The 12,774-nt window shown below is 39.3% G+C and overlaps 1 protein-coding gene across 15 annotated transcripts in view; it reads right to left on the reverse strand.

The window, feature by feature from the left end:
• DOCK9 (dedicator of cytokinesis 9) overlaps positions 1 to 12,774 on the reverse strand; it is a 276,566-nt gene that overhangs the window by 88,451 nt on the left and 175,341 nt on the right. For all 15 annotated transcript variants that reach the window (XM_079136871.1, XM_079136879.1, XM_079136881.1 and 12 more), the window contains exons 16-27: positions 10,950 to 11,029; positions 10,679 to 10,866; positions 10,481 to 10,546; positions 9,212 to 9,304; positions 7,727 to 7,850; positions 7,166 to 7,287; positions 6,132 to 6,218; positions 5,701 to 5,790; positions 4,167 to 4,282; positions 3,827 to 3,896; positions 2,831 to 2,956; positions 1,749 to 1,820 (exon numbers count right to left, since the gene is read on the reverse strand). In XM_079136871.1, the coding sequence (XP_078992997.1) occupies positions 1,749 to 1,820; positions 2,831 to 2,956; positions 3,827 to 3,896; positions 4,167 to 4,282; positions 5,701 to 5,790; positions 6,132 to 6,218; positions 7,166 to 7,287; positions 7,727 to 7,850; positions 9,212 to 9,304; positions 10,481 to 10,546; positions 10,679 to 10,866; positions 10,950 to 11,029 (1,234 nt within the window). The remainder of the gene's footprint in view (positions 1 to 1,748; positions 1,821 to 2,830; positions 2,957 to 3,826; positions 3,897 to 4,166; positions 4,283 to 5,700; positions 5,791 to 6,131; positions 6,219 to 7,165; positions 7,288 to 7,726; positions 7,851 to 9,211; positions 9,305 to 10,480; positions 10,547 to 10,678; positions 10,867 to 10,949; positions 11,030 to 12,774) is intronic.

The following is a 12,774-nucleotide window of genomic DNA, read 5'->3' on the forward strand; positions in this document are numbered from 1 at the left end:
ATTCCTATGCTGGAGTTCTAACCCCTGAAATAGCTCAGCAGGTGACTATATTTGGAGCTAGGATCCTTAAAAGAGGTGATAAGGCGAAGCAAGGCCATTAGGGTGGCCTTAATCCAGAAGGACTCATGTCTTCAGGAGGAGAGATCAGGACACAGATCTGCACAGGAGAAGGCCGTCATCCACAAGCAGAGACGTTCTGAAGAACCCAACCCCCCAGACACCTTGACCTAGGACTCTTCAGCATCTCAACTACAAGAAAATAAATTTCTATTGTCTAAGTACCTATTCTGATTCTCTATTATTTCAACCCTAGAAAACTAATGCAGGTTATAATCCCATTCTATACATGACAATTTTTAAAAGAAAAGTAATATATTCAAATGTCTGCACACACACACACAGGCATGTATACTGCCAAGGAGACAATCTGCTCGATTTTTCCTTGGCAGAATGTTCTGGCATGATTTGGGTGGTGCATTTCTCTGTGGAAGGCAGGGCCCACTTCCATCTGGCATCTCCCTGTGCACTAAAAATCAGAATCTAAACTGGATCTAAAAGAACCCTCTCCCCACAGCAAAAAAAAAAAAAAAAATCTACAAAAGGGAACCACCTGGTCAGGCACCAGTGCCTGCTCACTGGAGAAAGTACGGTTTGGGGCTCTGAACCACCAATCTGCCCAGCACAATCTAGCAGCCTTTCCAAAGGCTTCCTCTGAGTTCAGACCTCTTGTGCAGAAGCCTCACTCTGGACCCTCTGAACGCCCCTCCCTGTGGTTTCCCTCCCATACCTCAGAACCAGAGCCTAGGCGTTCACTGTGAGAAGGCATGTGTGGCACTACACCTTCACCTGTGCTCCCCGTGCTGCTCCTCCTGCTCTCAACTGGACCCCACATCCAGTGATCCTATGGCACAATTCACTGCCCTGTCTCTGAAGGAACTCTTCTGATCATCAAACTGAGAAAGTGACATTGCCAGTTGTGGTCACATGTTGGAATTTTATACAGATTTATCAGCCTTGAGCCTTAGTCAGAGGGCCAATCACATCTTGACAGGCACTGGCCCAGAGACCAGGTCCATCAGTTCAGGGACAAACCCCGTGGGAAGAAAGAGGCAGCATGAGATGGTGGGAATCGGGGGACAGGGACACAGGGTCACACACATCCAGGAAACACCAATCAAAGGTATTGAGGTACAGGGCAAATTTGAGGTTGTACATTTGCTGCAGAGATGGATTATTCTGCATTAAATGGTTCTAGAGGACACAAGATCCATTAGACACTCCCATCTAAGCCCTAGAGACATGTCTGCAATGGACAAGATTCAATAAACCTACACAATAACATTTAAAATTAACATTTAAACTGCTATTCTCATTTCAATAAACCTGAAGCCTCCTGTGCTTATCAAAGGAAGGACATACTTTTCTCTGGATTTAACAACACAGTGGTCAGGAAAGAAGGCTGTGGAGTCAGAGTGTCTTCAAAACCTGTATTCCACCACTCACCAGCACAGCAGCATGATCTTGGGCCCGTAATTCAAATGTTCTAGCATCAGTTTTGTCCTCTATAAAATGGGTAAGAATAGTACTTCTCTCACAGGGCTGTTATGAAGCTAAAATAGTTTCTTACTTATAAAGTACTTAGAACAATCCCATAACTGGCACATAGAAAGCATCAGTCAATGTTAGCCACAAACACAATGAAAGGGACTTTTCCCTATGAATACAAACTTGCACATGGAGTAACATACCTTCACTTTGGAGTTTTCTATCAAATGTTGAGCCATGGATTTTATCAGCACATCAAAGAAAAACCAAGAATACTAAAAGAAAGAAAAAAACAAAAACAAAAACACAAATAGCACCCAAGTAAGAAAAATTATCAAATTAGCAGATAAGAGTGAGTGCTCTCAGGTTGACAATGTGATTAACCAGAAGCAGGTATAACCCTGAAACAGTTGAACAAGTTATCATGAGACCCAAGAGGTGAGCAGAGATGTCCTCTGCCTATACATGCCCACAGCAAGTAACTCCATTCCACCAGGAAGTTGGATGCCTAGCCATCCAGGGGCACTGCTGGATTATTTGTGTGTCTTTCCTCTTTGCTGTTCTCCTAACTGGTGACAACTGCCTTTATAATCACTAAATCAGCATCCTCCACTGACTTGAGCATAATGACTTTACTCAAGAGCGAATGAGAATTTGAATGTGGTAATTCTTTGCAGCTCTGATCTCAAGACACAATTAGCAAAGCTGAAATGGAGAACTAAATTCTGTTTCCCTTTTTAAGGGGTGGTGATTATCTCTAAAATCACACAAAAAGGGTGAATTGATCAGTCTGTGGAATTTGAATTTTTATCAGTTTTTAAAAATTAACTAATTTTTATTTATTTATTTTTTTGAGATGGAGGTCTTGCCGTGTTGCCTAGCCTAGTCTCAAACTTGTAAGCTAAAGTGGTCCTCCTGCCTCAGCCTTCCAAGAAGTAACAACATGCCTGGCTCTTAACTTATTTTTTAACTGATGAATAAAAACAAGAATTGTACATATTAATGGGGTACTCCATATAATGTTCCAATAAAGGTACATATTGTGTAATGCTTTAAAAACATTAAATATGTCTCCCTTTATGTTTAACTTCTTTGGAAAACTTTCAAAACTTTTTCTTCTAGGTTTTTGAAATGTATAGCCCACTATTGTTTTCTGCAGCCACCCTACTGTGTGACAGCACACCAGAACTTCTTGCTCCTAACTGTAACTAGCACCCACTGGTCAACCTTTCCCCATTCCCTGCCCTTGTTACCGAAGAGAGTTATGCTGGCAATCCTGACATACCTTAAGTAGTTTGTTGCTGGTGAGGAAATCAGCAGAAGGCTTGAGAATGGTGGTCATGGATTTGGTCAGTTCTTCATGCACTGTCTTATATTCAGAAGCAATGTACGGCTCAGCCTTATAAGCATACTTTGAAGAAACAGGAAAGAGACATTACTGTACTGGTTTTCCAAGTTGGTCTGAAAGCTTAGGAGGCTCCACGGAATGGACATTAGGGACTGAGGTACAATTTCATGGGAAGGAGAGGAAGGAATGGAAACGAAGGTGGGAAGGGTGATTGTCATGTGACAGAAAGAGGGAGCCCAGGATGTCTTCAGGGAACCCATCAAAATATACGAGTCATCTGACTCAGATCAGCGGCCGCCATCCCATCACTCCACGAATAACAGGGGCTGCAAGGAATATGCGCATGACACCGATAACTAAGATCCTGAAGAATCCAATTTTTTTTTTAATTATCACATAGCTCTAATAAATTCACAAAAGGGGTCTTGAACTAAATAGAACATATGTAACTTTTTAGAGTAGTAACTGCCACCATGTTTATTTAATGTTGTATTTACATGAAGAACCTGTTGATATTTGTCCTAATGATATTTCTTGCTTTCTTCAGTAACACAGTCATCTCATATGACTGTGGCCAGAACTAACCTGCCCACCTTGGAAGAAGCCCTTGTGTTGGGAATTTTAGATGGAAAAAGGTAAAATGAAGATGACTAACTCTATCAGAGGCCTAGCCAAGAGTAACTTAGAATTCTTCAAACTTCCACATCACTTGAGTTACGTTAGTAGTTCAAAGGATGAGGTTAAAGGAGTGGTGCCTCTCCTCATACTTCCCCTTGCTTGGGTACAAGCACTGGTGATAGGGACAGAAGAAAAGCATAGGCATAAGTTCCAAGTACATCTCCAAGTAAGCAGGCTTGTAAAAAAAAGTAAGTCCTTAGAAGGAAAATTGGAGAGCCACAGATGTAAACAATTGGAACAGTTTGTTTTACATACCTTAACATATGACCTCAAGTGGCTCTCCAATCCTTCCTCATGGCACTGGGCAACCACATGAATAATGACCCTACACATCACAGGAATGAATAAAGCAATGAACAGTAATGTGAAAATGGAAACATTTCATTATTATCACAGCAGTAGTAGAACAATGATGATGCTACCGGCACTTAAGAAACGAGATGAGGAATTAGATGGGGTCCCTACATATGGGCTCAAAAGACATTTCTTCAGTATAATGTTAAGCACATACTAGCATCCCAGATATGCATGACTGTGCTCCAGATGTGGACAGACTAGAAAGGAAGAAGGGTATCTATCCATCCACCTCCCTTACCGAGTCACATTAACTGCCACTTCCTCCTGGGTGGCTCTGGTGAGGACTCGAAATAGCTGGTTTAAGATGGTGGGCAGGAAGGCGATCATCACATGGCCTTCCATGGCGTGCAGACTCTGCAGACAGGAAACAGCAGAATTCAAGTTATCTGTTCCATGTAAACCAACCTCACATAATTTCCACTCAGCTTCAATTAACTTGGAAGAACGCCTTACAGAATGAATGGAAAGCCATGTGGGAGGCACAGAATGGCCCCTCAAAGATGTCCATGTCCCAATTCTCAGAACCCATGAATATGTTACAAGGCAACAGGGAATTAAGGTTGCTTATCAGCTAGCTCTAAGCTAAGGATTATTTAAGTAGGCCTGAAGAGGTGAGAGAGATCCTGAAAACTGGAAGAGGGAGGCAGAAGAGGAATGGGGTAGGAGGTGGGAGGAGAATGTCGGAGATGCTGCACTGCTGTCTTTGGGATGGAAGAGGGGCCATAAATCATCACATATAAAAACTTCAGTGATACATATTTATATATCCCCCCCTGGCTTAAACCAAACAAATCTCTATCCCATTACTCACATTTCTTATTTTGTCCCCTGTCTAGCATGCTTTTTAAGCTACTCTCCCTTATCAAACTGCTCTGCCACAGTCACGTTCTGGATTAAAGTTGCCTCGTGCTCTTGCTACTCAGCAACACTAGAAACCTCCCTAAATCCCATGCAAAGAGGGACCAGCTAGAATTGCTACTTCTTTGATTTATCTTCCTAGCATATAGTCACTAAGTTTGCATTACTTCCTGCAATGGGGCAAAAATCGCTTAAAGGTCAGGACTGCTGGGTTTGAGCATCCCCAGAAAAGCATGCATTGGAAACTTCATCACCAATGCAACAGTTTTGGGAGGTGGGGTCTAATAAGAGGTGATCAGGGCACAAAAGTTCAGCCTTTATGAATGAATTAATGTTATTGATGGAGTGGATTCATTATGGTGGGACTGAGTTCCTTATAAAGGAATGAGCTTTGTATTCTCTCTCCCTTCTCTTCTGCCCACTTTTGCTTTTGCTACAAGACGGCATAGCAAGAAGGCCTCAGATGTTGGTACCTTGGCCTTGGAATTTCCAGTCTCCACTACTATGGGAAATAAATTGGTTCTTTATAAATTACCCAGTATCAGGTATTCTGCTATAGCAGCACAGTATGGACTAAGACAAGGACCACTTCTTCTATGCCTATCAGTATGCTCAGTATCCAGTGAGCACTCACAGAGACCTGTGTGAAGTGAGTGGTTTTGCATGCATGCGAAACAATGTTTTCAAGGTCCAGTTTTGAGAAAAGAATACATGGGACTGGAACAAAAGCAAGTCTACTTCTAAGTCCACTTCTCACTACTATTGAAAACTACATGGAGACCACTGAGGTGATAGCATCCAGGAAGAGCATCCTTACAGATGCATAAGGACAAGGACAACATTCACCACCAAAAAGAAATCCCAATCTACTTTAGACTTATTAAAAAGGGGCTACTCAGAAAACCATTTGATACCTTAAGGTATTTTACAAGTTCATTCCCTAAGGCTTGGGCTCCAGATTCAGTTTTTTGACAGTACTGGAAAAAATTATGCAAATGCTGATCCTGGGATAGGGGGAAAAGAAAAAGAAAGTCTATTAGTATATATACCATAGAAATAGGAATATTTGCTTCTTGTAGCAAGCATGCATGGTTTTTAAGACTTTGAAACTGATCACATAAAAATGACAACAAAAAGATCCTCCAGCATGAGAAAAATCATTGACAATATTATTTGTACAAGTTATTTTTATCAGTACATGAATACCTTCTATATACTTTCTTTAAACAAAGACCTGTAGAATTAAAATATATCTGTATGACATACTAGTATTCTGTTTTACAAAAAAGAAGTGCAAACTGAACCACAGAGCAGTCACTGCTAATTTTAATGGACTAGCACATACCTGAGTATACACTGTAGAAACCAAATGAGTTGAAACTTTCAGCAGTGGCTTTCCTCCATCTACCCATTTAATTTCTGGACCATAATGCTGAAAAAAAATATGCAGAGGAAAAAATTCCAACAGATTAGCTATCTCAGCTTCCAAAATGATCATCAGTGAAGATACTGATGAGGAACTGAGGCCTCAAAGAGCTTCGGTGACTTGATAGCTATGCCTAGCTGAAGGAAGAATGTAGCCGACACTGATTTCTGCCCACTGTCTTTTCCTAAGAACAATACCTTTCTTACTGGGTTTTCTAAGTTATTTTTATTATTTAGTTGCAGCTAGGTACGTTCCTATCCATTTGATAAGGCAAGAATCCTTTTTCACCAATATCTTAACCAATTTTGAGTTTAGGATTCTGAAAGAAACAGTAGAAGGTACGAGATAGGCTTAGGTACTCCTGGCACAGGCCAAGAGTCAATTATCTGTGCTTATTTTAACTTCTGAAACCTCCTTTTTTGATCACGTTCAGGTTAGGAATTAAAACTGAAAGTTATATGATTTACCTTTCTTTTGGCTTACTTTAATTATTTGTCCATAACATGTACCCAAATTTGGTGTTCAGTGCTAAGAAATTCGGCTTTTATGAATCAGAAAAATTTCAGAACGAGTTACTTTGCGGATAGAGATTTGCTTTCTGGACTCATAGTAAACTGGAAGAAAATTCCTAATAATTTTCATGACCCTAAAAACTCACCTTCATATTAGTATGACTACTTTTCAGAGTCAGACTTCTGTTTTAACAGTATCTTCAAGTTTCTATTTCCCTGCTGAGGCACTGCCAGTTTAAGGCTTATAAGATGCCCACACTATAATTCTGACATTGTGGTATAAACAGCAGTGGCTTCTAACTGCCTACATTTACATGTAATGAATAACAAAAACCAAAATGCTGGAAATGGTAAAAATTTTGTGTGCTACTTTGTGTTGTTTTAGTTGTTCTTTAAAGTCTTTTGAAGGGATTGGGATACACCAATCTTCAAATCCCGTACCCTGCCCATCCCAAGCTCCTGGTAGCCAAGGTAGCCTGACGGAAGGTTAGCTGAAACAGGGATGTGCTGCTCGTTGGTCACCACCCTTCCATCCTTCAGGAGAGGTAGCCAGGAATAGCCCACTGTTGAAAACAAAGAACAAAAACCCACTCTGAGTATATGAAGCCTTAAGTTTCTTAAGTTTAAGAAAGCTTAAAGTAATCGTGTTTTTTCAGAACTGTTAATATCAATCGGAACAAGAAATTTATTTATGATCTCTGCAGGATATTTTCTACAATGTACTTTGGCCTCAGAATTGTAAAATTCCTTTTATTCTGGCCACAGCAAGAATGTAGCCAATACTAATTATGCCTGCTGCCCTTTTCTAAGTACAAAACTTTATTTACTAGGTTTTCTAAGTCATCTTTAATGTTTGGATGCAGCTATGTTTAGTTGCATAAATTTCTATGTGCAACCCAGAAATGCTATTTTTGTGTTATCTACAAATTTCATACAGAACAATGCAAATTCAGAATCAAACTCAATTTAAGAATGTAATGGGGAAATTATTAAAAAATCAACCTTGTGTTTCAACAACATCCTTCTTCTTCGTGCTTCCTTTACTTGAGTTGTCACAGCTGACATGGAAGAATGTGAATAACAAGTGGTGCTTTTCGTGTAGCTGGGTGGGCAATTCTATTTTAATCTGCAAGGAAGACAAAATAACAATCTTTCCAACATGAAAAAATTCTCGGAGAAAGTGAAGATATGTGCACAATGTTCTCCAAACTGTTAGCATTTGTCTTCAAAGACAACTGAGCTGTAAACAGTGCCAAGGAAGAAAGGGATCCTGATCCACTGACCAGAAACAGAAGAGGTGAGAGGCATTTCAGATCTACAGGACTTGGAAAGCACATGACTAACCCACTAGCTTGACACAGCCAAGGTATATGAAAAACCAGGCGAGAACATTTCAAAGTAGATTCAGACAGCAGCTTTAATGAACTACAGTTGATCCTTTGAACTGTGTGGGGCCAATTACATACATAATTTTGTTTTCATTTTCTGGTGCTAGACATTAAAACCAAGGCCAACCACATGCTCCACTAGTGAGCTACTCCCAAGCCCTATGTGGAAGTTTTTTTGGCGATTCCCAACAATTTGAAAAAACTTGCAGGTAAACCATATAGCCTAGAAATATTTTTTAAATTAAGAAAAAGCTAGGTATATCATGAATGCATAAAATATATATAAGAAATAGATTATCTTATCCTTTACTACCATAAACTATACATAAATTTCTTATAAAAAGCTAAAAGTTATCAATTTACATGCACATTTACAGACCATATATGGTACCATACATATATGGTACCAAGAGAAATGTAAACAAACATAAAGATGCAGTAAATCATAACTGCATAAAATCAACTGTGGTACATAGGTAGGTAATTTCATAGCCACTTCCTATTGCTATTTCAGTGAGCTCAAGTGTCCTATGTACCTGATTAAAACACTATGCTATGCTCATCTCTGTCAGAGGTTTGTCTCTCCAGTAAATTCTGTATGGTGGTAAAAAGTGACCTCTCATGGCTCTCATGCATTTTCCCAATGATAAAAAAGGAAGATTCTCAGGTCCAACAATGCAACTATACTCAAATATGAATTTGAAAGTAAAGAAGCCAGGATATTAATTGTGGTAGTAATGGTAGGATTATGATTTTTTTCTTTTCTGTTACTTGCCTTTTCTAAGTATATATGTATGCCCTTATGTATTTACTTATTTATGTGGTGCCAAGGATCAAACCCAGGGCCCTGGGCATGCTAGGTAGGTGCTGTTCCACTGAGCTACATTCCCAGCTCTATTTTTTTTTTTTTTTTTTAACAGTGAAGACATTACTTTAATAATTAGGAAAAATATTTAAAACTAATATTTCAATAATCAGTTCTATCGCTATAATTTCATTATGGCATGCAGCTTCCCTTGGTTTTTGCTAGAGCAAGCAAGTAACTTGAAATTTCCTTTAAAACTGTCAAACTGGGTTTTCCCTTGAAAACATCACTTACCTCATCATAAAATTCTGGGTTTTGGTGATGGTGTAAAACTGCAGCAAAGGCGCTTCTTGTGAACACTGGGCCACCAGGTCTGCCATAAATGCACTGAAATAAGAGTTAGCGAGGGCAAACACCAGAGTTCAATTAGTGGAGTAAAAAATGAAACTCGGATGCAGTGATAAGAAAGTGGTGTCCTATGGCATAAACAACATAACCTCCTCAAATAGATTTCTTCTGCCAATGAGATGCCTGGCTTGCAGAGCCCTGCCAGATCACCCACCATGGCATCTCCAGGCCCGTTGGCCCGCTCCCCTTCCCATTGTGCCCCACAGGCTAAGGACTTGTTCACAGTTCCTTTTCACACCTGCATACCTCCTTAAACAATCCTTGGTTTCTCTGCCCAAAAGACCTTTGCCTTTGTGTGCACCAAGCAAGAGTTTGCTCTTGAATCCTTCGAGAATCTGGTAACTCCTTCCTGTGTGTCCTCTCAGCACTTTTCCACACTAATTATTCAGTTCTGTACAAAAATCTATTTCTGTACCTTCTGTGTGCAAGGAGCTTTTTCTCCATGTTTGTGTTTCTTACTAAGCTATAAATTTCTTGAGGGTGGATTTATATTCCTTTTTTGTCTCCTCCCCTTTTTGGAAAGTTGTTTTGCACAGTTTAGAATTTGAGCTCTGGAGGTAGGCTGCCAGGATCTAAATCTCAGTTCTACTAATGTATGACCCTTGAGCAATTTATTCACATTCTGCACATTACTCATCTAAAAATATGAATCTGAATAGTACCTAACTCAAAAGACTGTTATGAGAATCAAAAGAGTTAAGGGACACATGAGAACAGTGCCCGGAGTACAAGTGGTATTCAATAAGTGTTATCTACAAACCACTGCTGTTATACTGCTGCACCATGATATGCATTTAATAAAGACCATTTGTTGTTGACCTATTATTTCCATGATCAATATTACTCATATCAATATTCTCAGTACCAATATAATGCCTGCTTCATAACACGTATATAATAAGGATTTACTGAATTGAATATGTATAGGAAATTTCAGCCCTAAAGAGAATAGCAAAATACTCAATTAGGAGCAAGCATGTGAGTATTCTGTATTCTACAAGGTTTACCATATGTTGTTATATGAGGTAACACTATATATTTTTGGTTTGTGTCAATTAAGATGTGCTAAATTTGTTTAGTTATACAATAGCATGCAAATGCACTTTTAGAATGGAAAAATCAGAATATGCAGGTAAATATACATAAAAAACAAACCTTTAGGGGCTGAGAGTCTTCCTCATCTGAATCTTTGAATTCAATGCAAATAGCAATATTTCTGGCCTGTGGCAATATTTAAAGAAAAGAACAAAAAACAACAAAAAAGTCAGAATATGTAAATATAAAAGTTCATGGGAAGCCAAATCCTAAAGGAGAATTTGATATCAAGAATGAAACTTCAATCTTCACACTCACCTTGGCAAAAGACTTTTGACTATCATATTTCAAGTATTTAGGATAAACATAAAGATGATTGTTGTAGACAGTGTAAGGCTGAGTGTGTTTTGGTATGCAGGGCACAAATTCCTCTACTTCAAATGTGATTGGAGTTTTAGTACAGGCTTCAAATTGCTTCATGGGGATGTATGATGAATTAACATAATCTGAAAAGATATTCAGAACAATCCAACTAAAATAAAAACTAACCACACAAAAAATTTCTTTACTGTATAGAACTTATACTTACTAGGGAAGTCCGAGGAAACATTATCAATTGTAATGTCTAGATTGCCTAAAATCACTGGGAGTTTGGCCATCTTCTCAGGTCTACAAACAAAAGAAGAGAAAATCAAACATTTATGACTTATTGACTGTGAAACCTAAATTCCAGAACAGCACTTCCAAGAGAAGTGCATTTACAAAGCAAGTCACAAAGGTGGTTATATTTTCTAGTAGCCAGTTGAAAAAAATATAAAAAGAAAGGAGCAAAATTATTTTAATTTTATTGATTTTTTTGCAGTGCTGGGTGGAGTTGGATCCAGGGCCTCAGGTGTGCTGAGCAAGTGTTCTACCGCTGAGCCACATCCTCAACCCTCAGTAAAATTAATTTTAATACTACATTTTATTTAACCTGACAGATCCAAAATATCATCATTTTGGTATATAATCAGTATAATAACGTGCAAAGTCTTCAAACCAGGTGTGTGCTTTATTCTTAGAATGCTTCTCAGTTCGGACTATCTATATTTCAAGTGCTTAACAACCAAATGTGGCATAAGTGAGGGTGTTGCACAGCATGGGTCTAGATAAAGAATGCCAACAAAACAGTTACAAAGTATTCTTTAGAACACTTATGGCTAACAAAATGCTGGGTACAAAGCAGATGCTACTCAAGGAAAGAGATGTCTGCCTTTGGTCTGACTCAGTCCAATACAGGCATTTCCTCTGATGTTGCTGACAACCACTGCTGCTGTCTCAACCCTTGCTGGCGGCAAGGAAACTTTCCACACAGCCATTTCCACAGCAGGCTGCTCTTCTTGGCACGGTGAAATCTGCTCTGAAGCATCCGCTCATCAAGGGGCCCGGTTATGTCCCTCCATCTGTCAACCACCCAGAGCTACCACACAGTCTGAAGTCCTCCAGTCTCAGCACTTTTGTGACTTCTTCCACTGCCCCTTCTCTCCCAGAAGAACATGCTATTAAATCAAAGCGCAGAACTTCACAGATCAGGAGCTGTGTGGTCTGACCAGCTGGTTTGAGCAACAATATACCTACTAATGCAGTCCCCATGCCATTACTTTTGGTAGCCACGCCACCCTAGTGACCCACATTAAATTATAAATCACCTAAAATTCCGATATCTGTTTTTTCACATGTATTATTATCATGCTACATCTCTCTGGCTATATTTATACATCTATGATTTTGGACTTCAGAACAGGATTTTATTTTGCCCTAATGAAATTTCATCTTTGTACATTTGAGCCATTTCTAGTTGATCTAAATCCAGGTTTTAAGATCTATTAGACATTCCTAAGAGCTTTATGTCATGAAGACATTTAATCAGTATATTGTATCCTCATAAACATTATTGATAAAGATATTACACAGAATATTGCCAAGAATGGGCTCCTTCTCAAATCTCCAGAGGCCCTTTCCAGACGAACACTAGCCCAGTAAACACCCTTCCCGGTGTCTGATTACTCCAGCAACTGAGTGACACCCACTCACAAGTGCAACACTCCTCTGATTTGTTCAAAGGATATAAACCTGATACACTCATTCTGCCAGGGCCTTGCTTTTCTCTACTTCACCAGCTTAGAAACCCAAGTTAAAATAGGGAAGAAATGTGGTTAGGATAACTAGTTCAACATGAAACGACCTATTCCTAGAAGACAGAATGCCACCACATGGCTCTTCATAAGCCACCTGTTTAACATTTCTTTGGTAGTGTTGCCAAAGAACATCAGAGCTCAGTGGCCAAGAGACTCAGCATTTGGTTCTGATTCCATTCTTTAAAAGTTCCCACTGAATCCTCTGACATTACTGCTGTCTATTAAGCAGTCACACAT

Source organism: Sciurus vulgaris (genome assembly GCF_902686455.1).
Source record: "Sciurus vulgaris genome assembly, chromosome: 4".
NCBI classification, from domain to species: Eukaryota; Metazoa; Chordata; class Mammalia; order Rodentia; family Sciuridae; genus Sciurus; species Sciurus vulgaris.